This window comes from Ahaetulla prasina, chromosome 1 (assembly GCF_028640845.1).
Source record: "Ahaetulla prasina isolate Xishuangbanna chromosome 1, ASM2864084v1, whole genome shotgun sequence".
In the NCBI taxonomy this organism is placed as follows: Eukaryota; Metazoa; Chordata; class Lepidosauria; order Squamata; family Colubridae; genus Ahaetulla; species Ahaetulla prasina.
The window spans coordinates 301950970-301978943 of record NC_080539.1 but is presented as its reverse complement, the minus strand read 5'-3'; the positions used below and the strand labels follow the sequence as shown (position 1 = coordinate 301978943).

The following is a 27974-nucleotide window of genomic DNA, read 5'->3' as shown; positions in this document are numbered from 1 at the left end:
TCCCACACACTCGCCCAATCAAATTGTGGGAGTGCCTGGCCTCCCAGCCGCCTCCTACCCTCCAGAATGGCAGCAGCAGGGAACACAGGATTGTCCAGAAGCGGGAAAGAGATGGAGAAGGGGGTGGTTGCTAGCGGAGAGGGGAGAGTGTGAGGTTGGTGCTTCTGGGATGAGGGGAGCCAGGGAATGTCTGAGTCCGGTTCATCCGGCCTCTCTTCCTCTCACAGCTGAGTATCCTCCAACTGGCATGGATGGCAACTACGGCCTCAACATGTGTTGCCAGTGCTTCTCCTAGTATGCTGAGGACATCAGCTTCATTAAGGTGAGGGGGAAGATGGCTGTGTATGCCCCAACCATGTGTTTTTGTTGCACTTCGTTGCACACTTGTGTTGCACTTCGTTGCACAGAATTCCTTGGCAATGCCCATGACATCTCCTGGCTCTAATGGTCATGTGAAGGCTAGGGAAGTAAATCTGAAAATGTGTGTAATGTTGTAATGTACAGAAGTTATAATTAAATGTATGGCAGAAAGTGGACACTGGGTGTGTGAGGTTGAATGTGTATAGTTTTAGAAGAGCTCTCTCTCTCTCTCTCTCTCTCTGTGTACATATACATACAGTATATATAGTGCCTAAGTGTGTGCCTATACACACTCTATACTATGTAATGTGTATGTATACATATGGCATATATACATAGGATTAAATAGTGTATTTTGGATGTTCAGTAGTAGCAAATACAAATAGAGGGAAACTGTATCTTGTTGAGGCCTTTGAGGTGAGTGGCCGGGAGGCAGGGGTGGGTTTGATGAGTGACATTGAGTTGGCCACGCCCATCCAGTCACATGACTACACGGCCATGCCTACGCAGCCAATCACTAGGGCAGAGAATCGGTTGTTAAATTATTTGAATTCCACCACTGACTACCGGCCCATGGCCTATTTGCAACTGGGCGATGTGAGTGGTGGGCCAGCACATGCAGACCCATTTGCATGAGTGGTGAGTGCTCGTAGCCTCGCAAAACTGTATGCATGCATGCCCCTCACAAAAACTATCCTCTCCTCCCTAACTCCCCCTCCCCCCCCCGGGGCCGCCAACCCAGAAAGATTGGGGAATGCTGCTCTAAGGAACTATAGGTGATAGTACCAAACATTATCATCTTTTTTTTTTAAAAAAATAATTTATAAATTTTCTTATTCAATTCCTGCTTCTGCTCCTGATTGAGACTGAAGCATCTCCACTTTACATATTAATAAGTTATGCATTTTCCAGGGAGACTTTTTCAGTTTAAAAGCTGCATTTCCCTCTTTTGGGAACTATTGCACTATTAGAAATGACATCCAAGTCCGAACCTGTGCATCTTCATATGTGTACCTCCCTGGGTCTTTGACGTTTTGGCTTGTTATTTCATAGCTGTGAGAGTCCAGGTTGATGGCACTCTGGGCCCCGGGAGCGAGGAACTCTTGCCAGATCTCTTCTACTCTGGTCGCTACATCTTGCAGGGGTTGTTTTTTGAGATCTTGGACAGCCAACCAAAACCTGCATTGAGTCAACAAAGAAAGAAAATGTATCCCAGAAAAGTGAGTCACCTGCACCAGCAAGATTCAGGTTAATTTTAGCCCAATCTTTTTACAGCCAATATCCAATTGATATCCAAATGTCTATGGAGATTCTCAGTCATCCAGGTGCTTTTTCAAGAGGCAACTGGACTTTCTGCAAGGAGTATAAATCCTTCCATTCCCCCACCATCCAGTCAGAGCTGAAGAAGATTCTCGGATAAGAAGAGAAACGTCTTCAAAGAAAAAACAGAAAGTCCAGTTGCCTTTTGAAAAAGCACCTTTGGGACAACTGATATCCAAATAGCCACTGCCAGACCCATTAGCATGTTGTAATTTCTGAGTGATTCTGAGAGAAAAATCATACTTTAGAGCCTCTCCATGCATTTGTAATGCATTTCAGCCTCTCCATCGCTTTTAGAATCATGTACAGAGACCCTATAAAATTAGAAACAAAATAGAGCTATTTTGCCGACAATATACTTTTGATATGCTTACTAAGAACAAACTGAAATATAGTCTCCCCACCTTCTCCTTCCAGCAAGTATCTTGTGTCAAATCCCAGAGTAATCAATGAAGAGAAGGAATTCTTTCAGGCATAAAAAGTCGGTCTGGTTCAAATTCAGTCTAATATTTTTAACATTACATGTTAAACATGTTGAAGATCACTTGGGTTTAATCCTATGCTATTCTATTTAAGCAAAGGAAGTTTGAAAGGAAAACTCTTCATCACCATAGCAATATCATAGCCAGGAGATTCTGACTGACTGATTGATTGATTGATTATCTGCCATCAATTTGTCAACACTCAGTGACCATATAGATTTTTGCCCTGAGTTTGCTAGAAGTTGATTTTTTCAGATAATTATCCTACATAATTGTTGTTTTTCACCGTTTGTTGGATGCGTTACTCACAAAAGTTTTAGATATAATGTCTTTTTTTGGTTCCCGAGGAAGTATTTTAAAGGGAGCATGGACAAAGCCATATTGACACCTAGTGGACATTCACAGCAACTGGTTCTTTTGCCCCATTTATGGCAACTTGCATTTTCTCCTTCTGAAATGGCATTAACTACTTGGATGAGTAGGAGTTGGGCCCAATATCCTTGGCATGCCAAGCATGAGTATATCCACCTAATCTTTTTGTCTCTTTCTTCTATCTTGCCATTTCTTTGTGGGTCTGTCTAGTTATTTATGAATTCTTATTACACCTTTCCTGGCAACTAGATACAAACGTGCTCTATGATAAAACAGTGGATGCATTCACACAGCAAGTAGTCAAACGTCCAGCAAATGCATTTGCTGCAATGGAAAGCTTGGTTAGTTTCGAGTTTGATTAGTTTTTTTGGGGGGAGAAAGGGTGGAATAGCTCAGCATTTTGTGAAGACAGCCCATTTGGTTAGTTTTGTATAAAAGTAACCACATTGTGTGTCATACAAACCCAGTCAGAGGCGTTACAAGAATATGGTAAATATGGCTATCAGATCTGAGACTAATCACTTGCACATAACAACCCTTAGATGACTATCCATGTATATTAAACCAGCAATTGGACCTGGAAAATCTTGGGAGATTTCTACTTTGTATGCATCTCAGGGGCAATGCTTATCCAAAAGTTTTGTCACTTCATTTCATCAGATGATTCTTTCTTTATTCCTCCAGTAAAATCTTAAGGATTTCTCGCTCTCCAATTTAACTATGGACCTCATTCACAAAGAGAAAAAAATGTTTGCCAGTGATCTAGCTTGGCCTGAGCTTTCTTCACTAGAAAAACTTGAAAAATGTCTATACGCTACCACTTCCTGTTCTTAACAATCTCTCAAACCAGCATTAAAACTATTGGTCGAAAGTTCAGGCAGACCTGCTACCATAGCCTTTTAAAAACAGCCCATAGTTTTAACTGTCCAGTTCTCCCCCTTCTCCTTCATGCCATGGCAACCAGAAAGCAAGAGCCCACAGAATAAGCTAGTCAAGTTAAGAAACAGTACAAAGGTCAATGGTGGTGATCAATTATGAGGCATCTCACTTTAGAGATCCAAATATTTTATATTGTCTATTTACAAAAACTTGAAACCAGCAGACAACCATCCAGTGGTGGGATTAATTTTTTTTTACTACCAGTTCTGTGGGCGTGGCTTGATGGGCAGGGCATGGCATGGCTTGGTGGGCATGGCAGGCGAAGGATACTGTAAAATCTCCATTCCCTTCCCACTCCAGGGGAAGGTTACTGCAAAATCCCCATTTCCTCCCGATCAGCTGGGACTTGGGAGGCAGAGACTAGATGGGAGCAGGGCCAGCCAGAGGTGGTATTTACCGGTTCTCCGAACTACTCAAAATTTCCACTACCGGTTCTCCAGAACTGATCAGAACCTGCTGAATACCACCTCTGAACCAATCCCCTAATCAGCTTAAATATACTGTTGTAGGAATCCCTCCATAAACGGCAACATAGGAATGTGATTGGCAAACATTTGTAAAAAAACCTGGAAGATTCTGGAACAAACTACTGTATGTAGGAGCTTTTCTTGGCAGCATATAGAGAATGAAATACAGAGAACATGGGCACAGCCTGGCATGGTATCAGATAAAGTGTTTAGTGTAGCCTGTCTTAACTGGGTTCCCCCGCCCCCGGCAACCATTCTGACTAGGAATTCTGGGAATTGTAGTTAAATACAACTGAGGGCACCAGGTGAAGGAAAGGAGCCTTAGTACCCAGAACAAAGCTATGCTGTTATTACAATGGCTAAAATATCAACCTGAGGAAGCCAGGAGAAAACAGTCATCTACAAAGTCATCTCAGGGACATACGTGATATAACATAAACCAGAGACAACGAAGTCTGCTGGACTGGAGGATCACAGGAACCAAACCAAAGTGGATCCAGTTCTGCTTCAAAACCTAATAAGGAGAATATAAATGCCATTTCAAGTGTTCCGGGGAGAGAATATGAGTGTTAAATGACAGTATCTGTAGTTTACTCGCTGTTTGTGGGTCATTGTCATGCTGCCTGTCCCTGAAAGTGATTTTCACAATAGGAGACGTGGGTTACCTAGCGCATATCTGCCATCTGTTTTGATATATATGAAGCCACTGATTGGCCTCTGTGGCGCATTTCCTTCATATGCACCACCCAAATGCAATGGCTGAGAAAAGCACTGCTTTCTGAGAATACCCCTCAACAGGTCTGGAAGTGTGAAAAATGTGGGTTTTTTAAAAAAAAAACACCTCTGAAATAATCCCCGACTAGCACCTTCACAAGAGTGCTAGGGAACTTTGTACACCTAGAAGTGCCTTCGTTTTAATACTTGTTTGGGGCCAGGGATACCAAAGAAAGGGAAGAAAAAGAGCAAAGCATTTGTGAAATCCTCTTCAAAATGAACAGAAGGAGCTGCATTTTCTACTGCGCTGATCACTCCCTTGAATGATTTCTATCCTTTTGAAAGCAATATGTAAATATTTAGAATGGAGGACTTGTTTCCATTTCTGCCTTCCCAGGTGAGCAAATTCACCAAGGATCAAATTCTATACCTTCTATGTTCACAGAATTGGCTGACCTCAGCCCAGAGTAAGCTTGTTTAAAAGTTCCATTGTTTTCCATGGGTGAATTATGACTGAATTTATGGAACACAGAAATGCTTATTAGCCATCTGAGTTTCACATTGACTTCACAAACTATCAAGTAGTACTTATTCCTTATGTCTTGTGTGCATATATGTGTACATATATGAATGCATAAACATATACTGAAATTCTCTCTCTCTCACACACACACACACGCATACACACCACTCACAAACACAGATACACTATATTGAGCGACATAAACTATTTTACCAACAATGCTGTCTTTGCAAATGGGCAGCCTAACATAATGCACTTTCTGTGACCTGGCTGGGCTATATATCATAAAATTCCAGTGAAACGTATTTATTTATTACACTTGATTGGTGAAGCTCTGAACATCTGACATATGGCTCCCAGATGGCCTTTTGCAGCCAAACTAGGCCTTCTTACAATTCACTGGGAATAGACCACTTCTGCATATGCATTTTCTGATGTCACAAATGAAATACTGTACTTCTTGGAATATTTAAGTTGTGGATACTGTTAACACAGGAAGCAGAGAAGTAATCTTTTTTTAAATGTTTTATTAAATGCCTGGAGGCAAAAAAAAGTCTTTTTAGTTTGTGAAAAATTTTTGCAAAGAAACGAAGGTGCCATTTGGAGCATGATGTAGCTATCAGTGAGAAGGAAAAATTATGTACATAAAGATATTAGGATTCTAAGCTACTGGGTGTATTTCTTTTAAACTGCTAAACATGAGGGAAGACTTCATGTTGCAGTAAGCCTTGGTTTTTTTTATTGATGATGTGTCAACCAAGGTACGGTTGTCTGACTTTGCATATAGTATAAAGCCAAAACAATATGAAATTCAGCAATAAAGCTTAGCCCAATGTGCAAATTCAGCCATTTCATCCTATTTGAGTTTGTCCCTAACTAGATGGGCTTCAATCATATAATCCTTAGCCAACCTAGAGGGCACCACCTGGTCTGGAGCTGCAGAATAACCTTAAGGCCAGTCATGCTCAGTATTCAAATGCCAAGGGATTCTGAGGGCCTCGGGATGTTTTTCATTAGGAATTTTAAAGAGCAACATTTTCCCATCCTATTTGTGAATGCTTGCAGGTAATTCTGCAAACACCATGCTTGGTTTTTGTCTGGCATCAAGTCTTTGGGATATGATGTCGCTCATTCAGTATCATGCAGTTTTCACTGCTATTTGGCAGACATAAGTCCCCATGGAGCATGTACACCCTCTAGTGGCGAAGAACCCAAAGACTTTGGAATGTTTAATCAACTCTGATCCTTCCACCTGCCCACCAATAACTCGAAGCTTATCAAGCACACAAGTAAGTGTATATTCCACACTGTCTATTATGGAAGATTTTAGACTGCAGGAACCTGATAGCAATGTTTGTCTGATTTATTTATTCTTGCAAAAATCTTTCTTCTTCTGTGTCTTCCCATTCATTTGGAATATATTACCCATCACCCAATGACTGTGGATGATAGGGACTATATTCCAATAAATCTGGAGGCCAATCTATTGAGGGAGGCCAATCTGCATAATATCTGGTTATGCCGCTTGCTTAAAATTATATTCATGGACAGAGGTAATTTTTTTAGGGAACTACATATTTTATTGAGCTAAAATGGACTCCAGAGGATGGTAGAGGGCAGGCAGGCAGAAAGGCCCTGGACGTTGTCCATGGGGTCGCGATGGGTCGGACATGACTTCGCAACTAACAACAACATATTTTATCTATTTAAATATTCCATATTCTTTTCTGAATGTCTTAATGGTTTTGGAGTAAACCTTTGTTTTAAACAAAATGGCTGTTTTATACGGAGTTCTCCATGATGGATTTATTTTACCTGCAACCCATAACCTGTATCATTATTAATAATTTCCTTTTTGAAAGTATTGTTATTGCTAGAATTTACAGAAAAAGATAGCAAAAGAACAACCCCAAAGCAAACAAAAACATAAAAGAAATAAGGACATATTATAAAACAGATAAAAGTAGCTCAGTTTTCAAACATAGTATTAAGCCTTGAGAACATGGAATAATATTTACTAGTCTTTCTGTTACAGTAAGAGTTCATAAGCAGAGAATGAGCATCTAACTAAAGATTGTAAAACTGGAGTACCATTATCTTTCTAATTTAAATAAATTAATAAACTTATTGGTACATTTGCTGGATAAACCCATAATTCCTCATATAGTGTTAATTTCCAAAATCTGGAATTTAATTCAAAATCCCATTCACATTCTCAAACTGTATTACTTTCCCACAAGCCACATTAAGAAGCTTATGTATTGTAATTGACACAATCACATATCTTATGCATAAATGTTCTTTCCATCATTCTACACTTCCAACAAATTAATCATTTATGAAACTTCTTGTATCTACTTTGGCTTCAGTCTGGAAATTGGGAAGACAAAACAATCACACATTTCTTTGGAGAAAGAATAAACTTGAAGAATATATGGCCAGGGGTACATGCCTCCATTTATCTCCTCTTTTAACAGCACGATTCAGAGGGATATTAAGAAGCTCCGAAAGAGAGATGATCTGCTTGGTCTACTGTCTCCCCTAAGCCTCCCAGCAAAATGGCTTCCTCTTTTTTTCTAATAGCTACTGTAGAGAAAGATGGAATATCAGTTAGGTCTACACCAAATATTTTGGACCAGGGTGTGATAAAATAACTACTTTTGTGAAACTGTGAAACTAAAATTATGGGACTAGAAGAGAAAGAAAAGGCTGAGAATACATAAGAAAAGGGCAAACAGGATTTAAATAACACTGAGTGAGCAGAAAGAATTTAATAGTAATGAAAACCTATATTATCTGGGCACATTGTAAAAAGTTAGCACCCACCTTTCTCCTAAAAGAATGAAATATTTTAGGAAATATAAAAAAGGCAGAATATTATATTTCCCTGGATGAGAAATGGAGAAACATGATTTGTTGGAGGCAGGAAGCAGACTCACTCTTAATAGCCCCCAGCTTTCTTAATAGCCCACAGCAGATGTCAGCACTTAAGAGATAAAGAGATAGCTCTATTCATAAGCAAATTCCATGCAGCAAGGTCTGGACAAAGGTAGGGTTAGCCCTCAGCCAAAATAGGAATTGCCCAATAAGTCCCTTCATTGCATCAGCCCAAACTTCAACCAAATGTAGCTCAGACAAACTCCTAGGATTTGTAACATGGCACCATGGGAGTCTGACAACAGCCAACAGAATCCATGTTCTTGAACAGGAAGCTCAAGTTCAAAGCCCAAGAGAAAGTATAAATACCCCCTACTCTCATCTCCATGTGGCCAGCTGCATCAGAACCACAAATATGTGCTTCTGTTCATCAGTAAATGGACCCTTTTTCCAATCAACCTCCAGCCTCCCTTTTGTCTCTAGTGCCTTTCTCCCAGATTGTCCGGGAGATTGTCTGGATATTTCTTCCAACAATTTCTATATCTATTATATTTCTTAAACATTTATTATATTTAAAACCTCGTAATGTTTTCAGAATATAGTTAGCAGTTAGAATAAAGAATGCTACAAACAACCATCTGTTTTAAGTTAAGGAAAATTGCTTGAAGAAATAAAACTCCCTTTATATTCCAGTTTTCCATTTAAGTGTACCTCTTTTCTCATTGCTAGGCCTTAAAAGTTTTTCCCTTTTTTACATTCCCAAATGTCCCTCTGCTTAGCTTCAAGATTGTCAAATTATTGCTCCTTCCTAGATTAAGAAAAGGGAAGGAGAATTTTAATCATTGCGGCATACCTATGGATTTTTGTGATATACAAAAGAAGATAAAAGTCCAGAGACAGATGGTGAAGGTTCCCCTCAAGATTGACCTTGGGCATTTTGTTGCTATAGGCAAAATACTGAAATAGCTTATCTTTCCCACAGGATTGTGAAAGTTCAAAAACCCGCAGCCGACTGCTCACTTAGTCCTCCTGGCTGCAGAATTTTGATGAGGCCATCTTTCGTCCCTGAAACTGTGCTTCCATAATTGCTCCCCTCTTGCGCTTACTGCTTTATTGTCTCAGTAAGCTTTGGACTTTGTTCACTAATGCTGCTCCTGTTCACCCATCTGCCCTTCACTCGGTAAAGTATATTTTTTAATTCTCCAAATGCTGCTGAGGTGTATTGACTGATGCCAAGATACTTCAATTTACCAGTTCAGGGGTAGCAAACTCTGCATTGTTTATGGCTGAGACTATGCTTTGATTCTCCAGAGCAGGGGTTTCCAACCTTGGCAACTTTAAGATTTGTGGACTTCAGCAAAGCTAGCTGAGGAACTCTGGGAGTTGAAGTCCACAAGTCTTAAAGTTGCTAAGGTTGGAGACCCCGGCTCCAGAGCATTCCTGGACTGGGAGGCCCAATATTCTTGTCCTTTTGAAAAGGGGCAGAGAGCAGGATTAAAGAGTAAAATTAAAGAGCGCCTTGAAAATTCTCCAATTCTTTTACAACTTTCGTTTTGGGAAAAGGTAAGGGACAGTTGTAATTGGTGTTGACTCCCCCTTAGGAGTGGGGAGGAGTTAAATAATTAATTTAAACTTGTTTTGAAGACACTTCATAAAAGGTCTCATCTACAAACGGATGCCAATAACTTCATGATTGACTTAAACCAACATTTAACCTGTATACCTCTTTTACTTAATATTCATTTATGACATTTTTTTAAATCCTCTGGACCCATGGAAATGAATCTTTCATAAAACATGATCATGACATTAACAACATCCAATCCAACATTAATCTTAAGTCTATCTACAGAAAGTCCATTTCCTTGATATCACCATAAAACTATTCAATGGTTACATAAATATCACATTATATGGAAACCTACAGATCACCGCATATCTTTCCCCTCCAGCTTCAACCAGAACAAGCTACCAAATTTATTTATTTTATTTATTTATTTATTTGACACAACAGTATATATAGACATAAGCATGAAATAACTATATGATATACAAGCATATATATAAGCATAAATATGTAATAACTATACAAATTGGATACAATTAAAGGGAACATTAGGACAGGAACGGTAGGCACGCTTGTGCTCTCATGCACGCCCCTTACAGACCTCTTAGGAATGGGGTGAGGTCAATAGTAGATAGTTTCTGGTTAAAGCTTTGGGGATTTTGGGAAGAGACCACAGAGTCTGGTAGTGCATTCCAGGTATTAACAATTCTGTTACTGAACAGAGTAGTCATATTTTCTGCAATCAAGATTGGAGCGGTTCACATTAAGCTCAAATCTATTGTGTGCTCGTGTATTATTGCGATTGAAGCTGAAGTAGTCTTCAACAGGAAGGACATTGTAACAGATGATTCTATGAGTTAAACTCAGGTCATGTCAAAGGCGGCGGAGTTCTAAGTTTTCTAAACCCAGGATTTCAAGTCTGGTGGCATAAGGTATTTTCTTGTATTCAGAGGAGTGGAGAACTCTTCTTGTAAAATATTTCTGGACACGCTCAATTGTATTAATTTCTGAAATGAGGTATGGGTTCCAGACAGATAGATATATAAATCTATCATTTATAGCCGGGCTCAACACCACAACTGCATTTATTCTCACCCATTTGAGAAAGATGCTCAACTGATAGAATTAAATCAGCTAGTCAGGGGAGAGAAAGACCCACCTAACAAGATCAATAGACAAATCAATAGAGCCAGGCCAATTCCCAAGAAAGACCTATTAAAAGGCACACTACAGAAATGGAAAAAAAAAACACACACCCAGAACTATACTGGGTAGTCACCTGCAGCTTAGGCAACCATCCAAATTAAAGCAGATTCTCACTAGCAAAATAAAAGACAAAAAACACAAAACAGGACAATGGGAACCAGCCCCTGAAACAAACCCAGATATTTTTCCCATTCTCACCAACAGTACTATCACAGGCCCCAACAAGTTCATACTCAAGATTAGAGGTGATATTTCTCTAATTATCTGTCAGCAAAGTCTGTCTAGCACAGGGGTCTCCAACCTTGGCCCCTTTAAGACTTGTGGACTTCAACTCCCAGAGTCCCTCAGCCAGCTTTGCTCTGGGAGTTGAAGTCCACAAGTCTTAAAGGGACCAAGGTTGGAGACCCCTGGTCTAGCATTCTCTAGCACTAGCACTGATGATGTTACCTATTTTGGGTAACAAAACATCTGCAAGAAAACAACCAAGCTCAGAGAGCAACAAAGACCCCTCAAGTCTCTCAATATTCTATGAGGACAAATAGGACAAATGTTGTACAAAATAATTAAAGGACACCGTTTTGACCTTAGGACTCAAAACAAGGACAAAATTGTATCGGAGTAGTTCAGTCTTCCAGGATATTGTGTAACAGACCCCAAAAAGTCTATTTTGGAAAACTGAATTATAACACTACTGTTGACCAAGAGGTTGCTGGACTCACACCAAAAGATTTGCAGGTCATCTTAAAAGGTCTCAGAAAACATAATGATTTTTCTTAATACATTAGAATTGTTAATTGATAAGGTACTGGTAATCTGCCTCACATTTCCTAAGATGGTGCCGACGAAGGCTGCCTCGGTGAAATGCTCTCTAATTGTTTCATTATTTCTAATTGTTCTCTGTGACTCACTACGGATTTCCTACTCACGAGACCATCTGCTAAAAATTAAGGAACATTTCTTTAAGGAGCAGCTTTCTTTAATCTCACCCCCGCCTGTCTTTACACACACGGAGGAGATTCTAACACAGGAGGAGGCAATTCCCACGGAGCCATGGATTACTAAAAAAACCAAACGACGGAAACGAAGGAAACGAGGTAAACGATCTGGGATCTTAATCAAGCTAAGAACTCGCACTAAAACTCCTCTGCCTTCAATTTTCCTAACAAATATACGCTCACTTGCAAATAAGATGGATGAAATACTCCTCTTAAACAAATACTATTCTGATTTTCGCAATTCAGCAGTCCTATGCTTCTCTGAAACCTGGTTAAATGAATCAATTGAAAATAGCAGCCTGAACATTCCAGGATTTCAAATTGAACGATCAGACAGGATTCCAGCAACATCTGGTAAACAGAAAGGAGGACGCTTATGCCTATATATTAATTCAACCTGGTGTCAAGATTTTAACATAATTTACAAATTCTGTGACAACAATTTAGAGACTCTAATTATCAACTGCAAACCTTACTATTCGCCTCGTGAATTTTCCTCATTTCTTCTAATTGCTGTTTATGTCCCACCACAAGCCTGTGTAAACAAGGCATTACGAACTCTAGCTGACCAAATCATGGAGGCTGAAGCCAAACACCCTGATTCACTGGCCATTGTTTTGGGAGATCTAAACAAGGCAAACTTAAGGAAAGAACTACCAAAATACTTTCAGCATGTCAATTGTCCCACCAGAGGCAAGAATACTCTAGACCACTGCTACACAACACTAAAAGATGCCTATCGGTCGTTACCACGTGCAGCTGTAGGACACTCTGATCATTGCATGATTCACCTTGTACCTGCTTACAGGCAAAGACTTAAAGCCATAAAACCAATAATTAAATCAGTGAAAACCTGGACGGAGGAATCAGAATTAAAGCTACAGGCATGTTTTGACTGCACTGATTGGAATATTTTTAAAGATACCTCTGCAGACCTGGATGAACTCACAGATACTGTAACATCATATGTCAGCTTCTGTGAAGACCTATGTGTACCTACAAGGAACTTGCGAATACACAGTAATAACAAACCTTGGTTTACACCTAAACTTAAGCAGCTACGACATTCCAAAGAGGAAGCCTACAGAAAAGGTGATAAAATGCTGTACAATCAGGCCAGAAATGCACTAACAAGGGAGATAAGAGCAGCAAAAAGAAGCTACTCTGAAAAGCTAAAGAATCAATTTTCAGCAAATGAACCAGCAAACATGTGGAAAACTCTTAAAATATCACCGCTATGGCAAACCTCCTTCCCAGGCTGAAGGTAATCAACAACTGGCAGATGACCTGAATGAGTTTTACTGCAGGTTTGAAAGGAAACTACAGCCACCTATCTCCACAACCCCATCTCAGACACACCAACAACAGCCAAGCCTCCTACAACTGACCCCATTTCATTGGGTTCACAACCCCTAGTGATCACAGAAAAGGAAGTGCAGGACCTATTTCACAGACAAAAGCCAGGAAAAGCTCCAGGCCCAGACAAGATAACTCCTTCTTGCTTAAAAGTCTGTGCTGACCAATTGGCCCCCATCTTCACCCATATTTTCAATAAATCACTAGAGATGTGCTATGTTCCTTCTTGCTTCAAACGCCTACCATCATCCCAGTGCCAAGAAGCCCACCATCAAGGAACTGAATGACTACAGACCAGTTGCTCTAACATCTGTAGTCATGAAAACCTTTGAAAGGCTAGTGCTTTCCTACCTGAAAACCATCACGAATCCGCTGTTAGACCCCTTGCAATTTGCATACCGAGCAAATAGATCAACAGATGATGCTGTTAATATGGCTCTGCACTACATCCTACAACATCTTGAGTCTCCAAAGACCTATGCAAGGGTCCTTTTTGTAGACTTTAGTTCAGCATTCAATACCATCATTCCAGACATTCTTCTAACTAAGCTAAACCAGCTACAGGTACCGGAACAGACTTGTAAGTGGATCACAAGCTTCCTAACAAACAGGAAGCAGCAGGTGAAGCTAAGCAAGATCACATCAAATACCTGTACAATTAGCACAGGGCCCCCAAGGCTGTGTGCTCTCCCACTTCTCTCTCTGTATACCAATGACTGCATCTCCAATGATCCATTTGTTAAGCTACTGAAGTTCGCAGATGACACAACAGTGATTGGTCTCATTCGAGACAATGACGAATCCGCATATAGACGAGAGGTCGAACGACTAGCCTTGTGGTGCAACCAAAACAATCTGGAACTGAACACACTCAAAACCGTAGAAATGGTGGTAGACTTTAGGAAAAACCCTTCCATACTTCCACCTCTCACAATACTTGACAACACAGTATCAACAGTAGAAACCTTCAAATTTCTGGGTTCTATCATATCGCAAGGTCTAAAATGGACAGCTAACATCAAAAACATCATTAAAAAAGGACAGCAAAGAATGTTCTTTCTGCGCCAACTCAGTAAGCTCAAACTGCCCAAGGAGCTGCTGATCCAATTCTACAGAGGAATTATTGAGTCTGTCATTTGCACCTCTATAACTGTCTGGTTCGGTTCTGCAACCCAACAAGAAAAACAGACTTCAGAGGATAATTAGAACTGCAGAAAAATAATTGCTACCAACTTGCCTTCCATTGAGGACCTGTATACTGCACGAATCAAGAAGAGGGCCGTGAAAATATTTGCAGATCCCTCGCATCCTGGACATAAACTGTTTCAACTCCTACCCTCAAAACGACGCTATAGAGCACTGCACACCAGAACAACTAGACACAAGAACAGTTTTTTCCCGAAGGCCATCACTCTGCTAAACAAATAATTCCCTCAACACTGTCAGACTATTTACCGAATCTGCACTACTATTAATCGTTTCATAGTTCCCATCACCAATCTCTTTCCACTTATGACTGTATGACTATAACTTGTTGCTGGCAATCCTTATGATTTATATTGATATATTGATCATCAATTGTGTTGTAAATGTTGTACCTTGATGAACGTATCTTTTCTTTTATGTACACTGAGAGCATATGCATCAAGTCAAATTCCTTGTGTGTCCAATCACACTTGGCCAATAAAATTCTATTCTATTCTATGTAAGCTGAAGCTCCATAGCCAACTTGTCTCCTTTCCCTTCTATCTCTAATGCCTTTTCTCTCCAAGACTTTCCATCTCAAAGAATGCAAAGAAGAGCAACAAGAATGATTAGGGCACTGAAAGCTAAAACATATGAAGAACGGTTACAGGAATTGGCTATATCGAATGTAATGAAAAGAAGGACTAGGGGAGGCATGATAGCAATGTTCCAATATTGGAGGGGCTCCTACAAATATGATGGGGTCAAACTATTTTCCAAACCACAAAAAGGCAAGACAAGAAACAATGGATAGAAGGAGAGAAGCAACCTAAGGAGAAATTTCCTAACAGTGAGAGCCATCAACAAATGGAACAACTTGCCTTCAGTCTTTGTGGGTGCTCCATCATTTTGTGGGTGCTCCACGGTCACTCATGCCCTCGTCACTTCCCGCCTGGACTATTGCAATGCTCTCTACATGGGGCTCCCCTTGAAGAGCACCAGGAGGCTCCAGTTAGTCCAGAATACGGCCGCGCGGGTGATAGAGGGAGCACCGCGTTGCTCCCATATAGCACCTATCCTGCGCGGCCTACACTGGCTGCCGGTAGCCTTCCGGGTGCAATTCAAGGTTCTGGTCACCATCTTTAAAGCGCTCCATGGCTTAGGACCGGGGTATCTACGAGACCGCCTTCTGCCGCCGATAGCCTCCCAACGACCAGTGCGCTCCCACAGAGCGGGCCTCCTCCGGGTGCCATCGACCAAACAATGTAGGTTGGCGACCCCCAGGGGGAGGGCCTTCTCTGTGGCAGCACCGGCCCTGTGGAACGAACTTCCTCCGGGGTTACGGCAACTCCCTGACCTCCGGACCTTCAGGCGTGAACTGAAGACTTTATTATTTCAACGAGCTGGACTAGCCTAAGAATAAAATATTTTAGTCAATTTTAATGGGTTTTAACCGGTTTTTTACCGTTTTAGTGATTTGGTGATTATAATATCTTGTTTTAATTGGGTTTTAAATTGCTTATTTATTATTGTTGTATTTTTAATATGCCTGTGAACCACCCTGAGTCCTACGGGAGATGGTGCGGTATAAAAGTAGAAAAATAAATAAATAAATAAAATAAAATTGGAAGCTTTTAAAAAGAGACTGGACAATCATTTATCTGAGCTGGTATAGGGTCATCCTGCTCAAGCAGGAAATTGGACTAGAAAATCTTCAGGGTCCCTTTCCAACTCTGTGTTCTATGTTCTATGTCAGTGATGGCGAATTTTGTCAGCACCGAGTGCCGAAAAGGTCGCGTGGAAACATCGTATGCGCACCTGTGCCCTTGTTGGGGCTGCACTCCAGAAAAGCCAAACTTCTGGGTTCCAACGATCAAGCCAGTGGGCACACATAGGCTTGTTTTGGCACTGAAAGCTGAACTTCTGGGTTCTGGCACACATGCATACCCAACAATCAGCTGGCCAGCATACATGTGCACATCGGTTTTTGGCACTGCTGCACACACGGACAGCTGATTGTCACGTGCGCTTGTATGCCAGAAACCCGGAAGAAAAACAGGCAAGGCTACGTGTGCTGGGTGACATGGCTTTGCGTGCCCCTTTGGGCACGCATGCCATAGGTTCGCCATCATGGTTCTATGTTCTACTAAAGTGCTGAAAGAAGGCGGCTGAAGCTAGTCCTAAAAAAAGAACTTTGTGATGGGCAGATTAATGAATTGATATAATTAGCATGTTTCCACCTGCAATGATTAAACCACGCTGAGATAAAATTTTGGAAGAAGACGTCTTTCATTGAGATAATGTGCAGGAGCTGTTCTCTAAATTTTCTCTTAGTCTGAATGAATTCAAGAAATGGTAATAACTCAGAAGAAAGGCCACAAGAAGAAAGGTATTTCTGAGAATTATCTGTGATCATGATAGTTGAAATTTACCAGATTGGATGGATGGAATCAATCCAGTTTAGAAAGAATGGCACTTGAACTGATTTTTATTTATTTAGTGTATGGCATATCATATATAAACTAGAAATATATACTAACAGTTCATCTATATTAGTAAAACAAAATATAAATGTTAAAAAGAGCTATATTCAATGTCTAGGCAATTAATCATTGAAGCGTAGCATTGTTTAACGTTTTAACCACCACACTAAATTTTATCATACATAAAATATACATTGTGAAGGCTCATTTCTCTGTTTATTTGTTCTAGTGCAGTATTTCTTAAAAGTTTTTTCTCTCTCTTTTAAGATCTGTTGCAACTTTTAAAGGACATCAAAAAAGCTTTTGTTTGTATGGGGTTATATTTATCAATATTTAACAGAAGATAACAGAATAACAGAGTTTGAAGGGACCTTGGAGGTCTTCTAGTCCAACCCCCTGCAAGCAGGAGAACTATACCATTCCAGACAAGTGGCTGTCCAGTCTCTTCTTAAAAGCCTCCAGTGATGGAGAACTCATAACTTCTGAAGGCAAGCCGTTATTACTATTATTACTATTATTACTATTATTACTACTACTACTATTATTATTATTATTATTATTATTATTATTATTATTATTATTATTATTATTATTAATTAGATTTTTATACCGCCCTTCTCCTGAAGGACTCAGGGCGGTTTACAGCCAAAAATAAGAACACAAGCAATATACAATTAAAACAAAATTAAAAAACTTATTATATAATTGGCCGAAAATTTAAAAACATTTAAAATCTAAAAAACCCTTAAAATTCATCTAGAAATTTAAAATTTAAAAATATAAAATTTGAAATTTAAGCCAGCCCCGCGTGAGTAAATAAATACGTTTTCAGCTCACTGCGAAAGGTCCGAAGATCAGGCACTTGGCGCAAGCCAGGGGGAAGTTCGTTCCAGAGGGTAGGAGCCCCCACAGAGAAGGATCTTCCCCTGGGGGCCGCCAGCCGGCATTGCTTGGCGGACGGCACCCTGAGAAATCCTTCTCTGTGTGAGTGTACGGGTCGGTGGGAGGCATGGGGTAACAGTAGGCGGTCCCGTAAGTACCCAGGCCCCAAGCCATGGAGCGCTTTAAAGGTAGTGACCAAAACCTTAAAGTGCACCCGAAAGACAACAGGCAGCCAGTGCAGCCTGCGCAGGAGTGGTGTTACATGGGAGCCGCGTGTGGCTCCCTCTATCACCCGCGCAGCTGCATTCTGGACTAACTGAAACCTCCGAGTGCACTTCAAGGGGAGCCCCATGTAGAGAGCATTGCAATAATCCAAGCGAGAGGTAACAAGAGCATGAGTGACTGTGCATAAGGCATCCCGATCAAGGAAGGGGCGCAACTGGCAAACCAGGCGAACCTGGTGGAAAGCTCTCCTGGAGACGACCGTCAAATGATCTTCGAACGACAGCCGTCCATCCAGGAGAACACCCTAGTTGCGCACCCTTTCCATTGGGGCCAATGACTCACCCCCAACAGTCAGCTGCGACTGCAGCTGACTGTATTGGGGTGCCGGCATCCACAGCCACTCCGTCTTGGAGGGATTGAGCCTGAGCCTGTTTCTCCCCATCCAGACCCGTACGGCCTGTTCCATAGGTTAATGCGTTAATGCATAATGCAAAGTTAAAATGGGCACATTCACTGTCAATATCACTTCTCGTGAGTGTTTGATGGTATTTAATATTGCTTTATTTTTCAACAAAAGCTAGCAAAATTTTTGATTTTTGCAGACCAGTGGGGGGCAGGTCTTGGGGGATCCTCAAGTGTCCTTGTAGCATATTTTGAGAAAGACTATTCTAGTGGATGCACATTGGGTACAGAAGTTGGAGGTATAAACTGGGTCCATTCTGCACTGAAGGGAAGAAAACTAATCTTACGTCAGTCCTCAGTTTCTTTATTTAGAAAACTGTATTCACACTCTCACTACATAGATAGGCGGCCTTTAAAAAGCACTCATCACTGTTGCTAAAAGCCAAAATTAAACTAAAGGGGTAAATACCATAGCAAGATGAGGGAGAGCTATAGAAAGAACTTGAGGAAATGACGTTTGCAATGTCCCAATTACATGTAGTCCTTACAATAGTTTGTTTGGTAATTATTCAAAATTACAATGGCATTGAAAAAAGTGACTTATGACCGTTTTTCACATTTACGACCGTTGCAGCATCCCCGTGGTCACGAAATTCAGACACTTAGCAACTGACTCATATTTATGACGGTTGCAATATCCCAGGGTCATGTGACCCTCTTTTGCAAACCTTCTGACAAGCCAAGTCAATGGGGGGAGGGGGAGCCGTATTCACTTAACAACAGTGTGATTCCTAACTTAACAACTGCAATGATTCACTTAACAACTGTGGCAAGAAAGGTCCTAAAATGGGGCAAAACTGACTTAGCAAATGTTTCACTCAGCAACAGAAACTTTGGGCTCAATTGTGGTCGTAAGTTGAGGACTACCTGTGTACCATATACAGAGGGCCTGCCAGGCTGTGGCTCAGTGACCAAACATGACCCTTGCATGGAAACGATCCCAGTTCAATTGCCAACATCTCCAGGTAAGACTCTTGCTAAGCTGCTGCCAGCCAGTGCTGGCAAATTTGAGATAAATGGATTCATGGTCAGTTGTACTAAGCTTCCTGCATCCCAAACACAAGTTTGGAAGATCCACAGGTTATATTCTGCTTGTGCAGATGCCTTCAGAGCATCTGCCTTGGCTAAACAAGAGAGCCGAGTTGTCAGTCTCTTACGGCCTAATGCTGACAATAATAAAGCAAGTCCTGCAAGGAAATCAATAGAGGAATGGCCTGTGTCTAGTCTGTGAATTAGAATTCGATTCAGAGTCTGTGTTTGCACAAATTAATATGGTTACTGAAATGTTCCATTTTCAGGTCTACGCCCCAAACTATCAACTCATGGAATATCCTTCATTCATATACTGTAGCACACTCTTTATACTTTACATAAATGACCTTTGCAATCATATTATAAGCAACTGCATTGTCTTCGTTGATGATGGAAAACTATTCAACACCACCGATAATGCTGCTACCCTACAAAAAGACATTGACTATCTGTCAGAATGGTCAAACAATTGGCAACTCCAAATCTCAACCAACAAATTCTATGTCTTACACATTGGCAAAAAAAAAATCAGAACACAAAATACAAGCTGGGTGGATACGGCCTCATAGACGACTCTCACTCTGTCAAGGACCTTGGAGTACTCATCTCAAATGATCTAAGTGCCAGAGCTGACTGTAACAGCACTGCCATTAAGGCATGAAGAGTTGTTAACCTAATCTTGTTTAGCTTCTTCGCTAGTAATATTGAACTGCAAACCAGGGCATACAAAACTTTTGCTAGACCAATTCTTGAATACAGTTCATCTGTCTGAAACCCTCACTGCATATTGAACAGTAATACAATCAGTCCAGAGATATTTCACGAGAAGAGTCCTCCACTCCTCTGCTCACAACAAAATACCTTATGCCACCAGGCTTGAAATTTTGGGCTTAGACAACTTAGAACTTCGCTGTCTTCAGTCTGACCTAAGTGTAGTACATAAAATTATCTGCTACAATGTCCTACCTGTCAATAAATACTTCAGCTTCAACCACAACAATACATGAGCACATGATAGATTCAAACTTATGGTAAACCACGCCAAACTTGATTGCAGAAAATACGACTTCAGTAACAGAGTTCTTAATGCCTGGAATGCACTACCTGACTCTGTGGTTTCTTCCCCAAACTCCAAAAACTTTACCCTTAGACTAGTTTACTGTCAACTTCACTCCATTCCTAAGAGGTCTTTAAGGGGCGTGCATAAGCGCACCAGCGTGCCTACCATCCCTGTCTTAATGTTTCCTTTTATTCGTATCCATTTCATGTAGTCATAATCATGTTTATACTTATATCTGTTATCTAATACAGGGGTCCCCAACCTTGGCAATTTTAAGCCTGGTTGACTTCAACTCCCAGAATTCCCCAGCCAGCAAAGCAAAGCTGGCTGGGGTATTCTGGGAGTTGAAGTCCTCCAGGCTTAAAGTTGCCAAGGTTGGGGACCCCTGATCTAATACATGCTTGATAAAAATATAAATAAATAAATAAATAAATAAATAAATACTAAGCTACCAAAGATTTAACAAACGCTAAGTTAAGCAAGCTTAGCATGTTGTATAAATGCAGCTACTGGGTTTGTAACTGACTTGGTTAACACGTTGTGTGCATACAGCTGTTAGTAGAGGTAGTCCTCGACTTAAAATAGTTCATTTAGTGACCGTTCAAAGTTACAACATCACTGAAAAAAGTGACTTATGAACATTTTTCACACTTACAACCGTTGTAGCATCCCCATGGTGGTTTACATTTGTATGCTTGAAAACTGACTCACATTAATGACAGTTGCAGTGTTCACAAGTCATGTAATCGCCTTTTGCGAACTTCAGTCTTCTGACAAGCAAAGCCAATGGGGAAACCAGATTCACTTAACAACCATGTTATTTTTAATAACTGCAGTGAAGTCATAAAATGAGGAAAAACTCACTTAACAGATTTTTCACTTAACAACATAAACTTTGGGCTCAATTATGGTTGTAAGTTGAGGACTACCTGTATACAAAATTCCACTGCTTCTTCCTATGGTCACACTGCAGATTAGATCTATATGCACAAAGTGCATTTCAATGAGGCTTAAAGAAAACCTCAGATGGGATTCCAATTTTAAGACGTCTGTTACAGATGTCAATTGGGCTTTCTCTTTGAGGGCAAGGAATCAACATTCCTTCTGCAAATTATTTGCTGAAAAGGCACTATCGGATGTTAGCCTTCTAAATTCTTTTGACCATGTTTCCTTATACTTGAAAGATGTGGGCACCATCCAACTCTTTCGCTGGCAATAGCCATTACAGAGAGGATTCAAGTGCTTTGATGTGTTACCCAGTTTATCAGGAAAAAGTACTTTTTACCATTAAAAGCTAACACATAATGGAGAAATGATTGAGACTGTGAAAAATCAGATTTTTACACGAAACACCGCCTCTTGTGAATATCTACAGAAATCTTTTAGTGGCCGGGAACTTCTGGAGGAGATATGGCAAACTGAAGATACTTCTACAAAAGTAGAGCATAGCAAAGACCAAGAAACTGGTGAATAAACTGGTCCAGATAAGGAGAGGACGGGAGATTGACCACATGTGCTCTGGACAGCTGCTCTTCACGAGGAGACCACAGGATAGCACTTTTCTATGAGTCTGAGAGCTGGGAGACAAAGATATTAGCCACCTTGCTCACTAAGTTCACAAACCTCACTTTCTCATCATTTTCTTTATGCTGATTAGTCATCTTAAAACTATTAGAAATTTCCTCATGGTTGGGAAGCTCGTTCTTTCTTTCTTTCTTTCTTTCTTTCTTTCTTTCTTTCTTTCTTTCTTTCTTTCCTTCCTTCCTTCCTTCCTTCCTTCCTTCCTTCCTTCCTTCCTTCCTTCCAAATCCCACCAAAATATCCTTGAATAAGGATGGTTGCAAATGTCATTTGGACTCTATGGCTCTCCAAACTGCCCTTTGAAGTGCTGTAGGGTGTTACTGGAGAGACATCCAAATGGGAAGCAACCATCCATGTGGTTATCTGAAGTCAAGTCTGACTTGATGACACTCATTCATTCAAGTTAATTAAATAATCTATAGACCAAGGTAGTATTTTTTTCTTGAGAAGCCCTCTGTTGTTCTCCCCTTCAGCCCTTATTTTTGAGGCCAGTGAATGCTTCCCTGGTGTGAAACCCCCCTGTTCTGACCTAGGCTCCCTGAGAAAGCTTAAATCACACGCTTTGTCCCAAAAAACCCTCTTTTATTTAAATGGTCATTCACAGCTTGTAATAATTCACGAACATTCTGTGAAGAGTCCAACAGATGTCTGCCACAGTCTTTCAAGGTAATGCTGATAAACACCCACCTTTATCTCCCTTGAAATGCAAGGCCAAACAGAGCACAGTCAAACGGAGCTTCTCAGAGTTTGAACCGACCAGAATGAACAAAGGCTCACGTCCGTTTGCTCCTCTCTTATGTCTTACGGGAGGAGTCAATCATCTCCAAGCCTCAGTCCCAAGTTACCCCTTTTGTCTTAACTGTTCTTGCCTCCTGACAGCTCTGCACATGCACGCACTGAGAACAGGCTCCCCCTGTTCTTCTGCCTTGTTGATGTCACATTCCGGAGACTCTGGAGGCAGCACATACCTATCAGATGGCCCTGGCCCCCTCTCTGCCTCCGATGCAGAGCCCTCGTCTGAGCCTTCCCCAGACTCCAGGACTGGCCCACATTCCTCCCCAACCTCCTCACTGTCTGAATCTGCTGGCCGCTGGCGGACCACAACACCCCCAACCACTAGAATGCTGTATATCAAGCTTCTTACCTGAGGTTTTCAGAACTGAATTCCGATTCCAAAAATCGAAGAAACTGGTCCCGGCCCACAGGATCTTTCAATACCTCATCTATAGAGAAGCCCCATCTCTTGACTCGATGCTGGGAAGGTTCTTTGCTAAGTAAAAGGACAGAGAGGAAACTATTGCGACCATCAGCATATTTTTCCTTGTCAAACCTTCAAATCTTCATTTGGAGTGGCTCAACTGAAAACTTCTTGCAGCATTAAATTAATGAAACTGGAAAAAATGCTTGTAAACACCTGTTTGATTTATGAGAGGAAAGGAATCTGTATGAAAACTGAAGATATATTTCCCTTTTAGAACGCCTGAAAAAAGAGACACATTGACTAGGTAGTACTTACGAATAAAAGGTAGATATTAACTGTCATAAATACAGGTAGTCCTGAACTTACAACCACAACTGAGCCTGAAATTTATGTTGCTAAGTGACACATTTGTTAAGTGAGTTTTGCCCCATTTTACAACTTTTCTTGCCACAGTTGTTAAGTGAATCATTGCAGTTGTTAAGTTAGTAACACGGTTGTTAAGTGAATCTGGCTTCCCCATTGACTTTGCTTGTCAGAAGGTGGCAAAAGATGATCGCATGACCCTGGGAAACAGCAACATATCATAAATATGAGCCAGTTGCCTAGCAGCTGAATTTTGATCACGTGAACATGGGGATGCTGCAATGGTCATAAGTGTGAAAAATAGTCATGTCACTTTTTTCCAGTGCCATTGTAACTTTGAACAGTCACTAAATGAACTGTTGTAGGTTGAGGACTACCTGTATAGTATGCAATGTTACATGGATACAGAATTGCTTTTCCATGGATTGTGGAGTCTTTGATCGGTGGTAGTTCTTCCTCATGGAAGTGGAGAAATAACTTCTACTGACTTCTCAGGGTCTGGAGGTGTGGGACCACATTAAACTTTCTTGCAGTATGAGCACTCTGTGTCTCGAACATGCCTTCAAGGTCTCTAGATCAGGAGTCTCCAACCTTGGCCACTTTGAGACTTGTGGACTTCAACCCCCAGAGTTCCTCAGCCAGCAAAGCTCTGGCTGAGTTGAAGTCCACAAGTCTCAGAGTGACCAAGATTGGAGACCCCTGATCTAGATTCAATCTTATATAAATCACCCTCACACAACATGCTAAACATGACTGAATGTTAACCATCGTTAAAGTATTCAGCCATCAAAGTTTCACAGATGACAGACCACAGCCAGTTAGAGCTTTTAGTCATAATTTTGGTTGGCATTCCAACAGATTTATTTCTGGTCACCTTTGTTTTCAAATTAAAGGCATCTGTATCCTCTATAGCAGGGGACTCAATTTCATTGAGGGTCGCATCAGGGTTGTGTTTGATCTCAGGGAGCTGGGGTGGGCGTGGCCAGCTTGACGTGATTCCTGTAAGGGGCGCCTGTGGTGGCTCAAGCACTCTGCCAGCGAAAACAGACTCCTGGGTTCCATTTTCAGCTGCCATGGCCTCATGACGTGACCCTCCTAAGCTCCTTTTTCACTGGCAGAGGGTTGCAGGAGGCCGTGGCAGCCAAAAATGGAGCTAAGGAGCCCAATTCTGCTGGCAGAAGCACCACGAGCCAGTCCTTCGCTGTTTCCAGGATGGCCCTGTGGGCCAGATCTAAGTATCCTGCAGGCCGGATTCAGCCCCCAGGCCTTGAGTTTGACACCCTTGCTCTATAGGAGCAATGCAGATACTTTTCTTCCCTGCACTCTTTACCTGGAGGACTAATAGTTGTTTAAGCACAAACTAACCATTAATTCAGAAGAGACCTAAATTAGCTAATGTATGATAAACCAAGGTTATAGTTTGTTTTTAAAGCACTTCTTCATAACCACAGCTCATAATACATGACAAGTCATAAATGTTGTGGGGCTTATTTTCTTCACAAAAAAAAAGTACTTTGTGCAAATGAATATTGTCATGCCTTACCAGTCTTTGAAAAGTTCAGAATAAAATGACGGCAAATGTTATAAGAGCATGATAAAATGGTCACACATACAGAGAGAGAGAGCGCGTTCTAGCAAGGATAGGGTTAAATGCCATTTGGTTTGGTCATGCCAACTCTTCTAATATAACTTGCCATTGTTATGTCATAAGAGATTTGGTGTAGGTTTACCAAATATTGTTTCTGGAAGCAATAAAGTCCTCTAGAACATTTCAACTTCTTGAAGCCATCTAGTATGCAACTGAGTTTTTGTCACACACAACTTGCTTCTTAATACAGAACAGAATGAAGTACCCTTTAAAAAGTGGTTGGTTTTTTTTTTTACCTTGTTTCTAAGTCCCAAAACACAGTGTCATCATTTATCCAGGGATTAGAGGGTTCCGCAGGAGTTATAAAGTGATCATAATCCGTGTACTGCTCTGAATAAGCAATTAAACTGCAACATAAAAAAGAAAAACAAGCACACTGGGAAAGTTTTAAAATGCCTTAAATCCACTGTATCTCTATACATATAATAATGCAAATAATAATAATAAGAAAAAAACCATTGCTCCTAATGAGAAGTTGTTTTTTCTTGAATCTGTCATGGAAAGGATGATGTTACCGCATATCACCAGGCACCAGAAACACAATGTTTCATAACTAACAGAAGTTCTAGCAATTGAACTTCAGGGTGTTTTGGCCCTTACTGTCTGATCTCATTTCATTATAACTGCATTTCACGAGCACTACAGATTAGGAGTCAGAAGAGGGAAAAGCTTTCACTTTGGGATATACGGCATGCAGCAAATGAAGCAATGGGGAAAAATGGGAAAGAAAAAGGAATGTTGCAAAGGCTATTGGAATTGCATGAACAATGCCACTGTGAATGGAATGCTTTCTAACGCAAAAATAACTGCAAGAACAATGCAATTGGTATTTCAATGCAAATGGTTTATTTCAATGATTTGTGTTTTTTCCAGTGTCAGGCGAGAACATTTTGAATCCACCAGATGTTTGAAGACTCTTTAAAGTCCATTTAAACATTGATTGTGTTGATTTAACTTCGCCACATTAAAGTTTCCTCCTTGGTGGTTTTCTTAATTCATTTGGGTGTGGTGTGGTTGTCATTTGTTTTTGCTTGTGTATGATTTCCTTTGTTATTCTGCCACATTTTCACATTTACTGTTTGAATGAATGGATTCTTACTATGGCAAAAGGCCAGCAATTGCATTTGTTTTCTTAATTGTGCATATCGAATAGTTGTAAGTGAATAAATAAATACAGAAACGTGCACTCTTGAGATCCCTAGCTCATTTTGCAGAGCTCCAATTGCTGGTTCATAGACATAATTAGTTTATGTTGATCTTCTGTTTATCAGAATTAATAAAGTACACCACAGGAAACCATGCCCACGTTATATCAATATTGACATGCTGAAATGTAGGTTAACTATATTTACAAATTAACGGAATGAATTCAGAGCAGTTTAACATGCCATTTTCCATACCAGTCACTAGAGGTTGTTCCAGTTCAAGTTATCTATACTTGTATATCTACCTAACAATTCAAGGATGCAGTACATACATAAATAGTGTAACTAGGATGAGATTATTTGGCGGACAAATAAGCAAGGACAAATATGCCAGGTTTATGGCTGAGGTCATGTTTTTAAAAAGCATTGCTTAGATTAGATGATCTCCAGATCTCCAAGTGGACAAGTATCCACAAGAGAAAGTGTGGAAAAGGGAGGGGACAACCAGTTTAACCAGTCTGATGCTTATGCACATGACAGTAAACAATAGTTTGGTATTCCATCTAACTTTATTTTATCTCAAGCACTTTTGGTTTTCATTTTATCGTATGTTTTTCTCTCTCATCAAAGCTTAGTTGTAATGGGCTGATTATTTCAAGATGATGGAAAAGTCTGTTGAGTTGTGTGGGTTGTGCGTGTGAAGTACAAAAACAGCTTTAGATTGTCACTCTAAATTGCATTTTTGTTATTTGTAGAAGCTTTTCATTAATCTTATATCTCAAGAAGGCAATAAGGGAAACTGGTAATTTTGTTTGAGAATGTAATAACTCAGTTGCTCTGATCTATATGGTTGTTTTGAAACAGCAATAGAGACACCTGCTGCAATAAAATATACTGGACATGAAGTACTGTAGAAAGTCCTGGTTTGAACAAACTCTCTAAAACAATTTGTTTGCAAATTAGGATCAAGCTGTTGAAATAATCTATTAAGTCAGCACATATTAGTGAGAGAAAGCATGCATAAATTGGCAACTAATTCCTGGGGTCTGAAAACATGCTTTTGCAAATATTGGAGGGGAAAATATAGCAACAACAGTGATAATAACGTGATTGGAGTGCTTACCTTTCTGCTACTTTAGACATTTTTAAACAATGCCTGTCTATTTGAACATTCAGAAACGATATCTGAAGAAAAGAAAAGAAAATAGCTCTTGAAGAAACAACTTAATGCAGCTGCATAGACGGGCAGTTATGCCAATGATTTTATTTGGTAGTTTACATGATTCGCATCATAATACATTGAAAGATATGGACTCTAATCCAATGCATCCAAGTATTCTGCTCTATATCTAGAGGGCATTTCCCCCATCAACTTTAAGTAAATTTGTTCTCTTCTCTATGTTGCAGATATCCAAGACCTCCAAGGCCCTTCCAACTTTGCTATCCTCATATAAACCATGCAGAACCAAAAGGAAGGTGGCAAGAAGGATGAAGGATAGAGCTCAGCTGATTTACTAGTTGAACATCCC

At 40.5% G+C, this 27974-nt stretch overlaps 1 protein-coding gene and 1 long non-coding RNA gene across 3 annotated transcripts in view; one reads left to right on the top strand and one right to left on the bottom strand.

The window, feature by feature from the left end:
* Window positions 1–27974, bottom strand: part of RGS6 (regulator of G protein signaling 6) — a 307970-nt gene that overhangs the window by 45677 nt on the left and 234319 nt on the right. Inside the window, exons 12-15 of one of the 2 annotated variants that reach the window (XR_009152572.1) lie at window positions 27569–27630; window positions 25537–25647; window positions 23233–23358; window positions 1375–1539 (exon numbers count right to left, since the gene is read on the bottom strand). Coding sequence is in view for 1 of the 2 variants with exons in the window: in XM_058161946.1 (XP_058017929.1) it covers window positions 1353–1539; window positions 23233–23358; window positions 25537–25647; window positions 27569–27630 (486 nt within the window). In the remaining variant the exon portion in view is untranslated. Of the gene's footprint in view, window positions 1–1352; window positions 1540–23232; window positions 23359–25536; window positions 25648–27568; window positions 27631–27974 lie in introns of both variants that reach the window. The other variant, XM_058161946.1, reaches the window with a different exon arrangement.
* On the top strand, window positions 70–27974 carry LOC131187560 (uncharacterized). The gene is made up of 3 exons (XR_009152584.1): window positions 70–322; window positions 9037–9234; window positions 27853–27974. It is a non-coding gene; the product is annotated as an uncharacterized LOC131187560 (long non-coding RNA).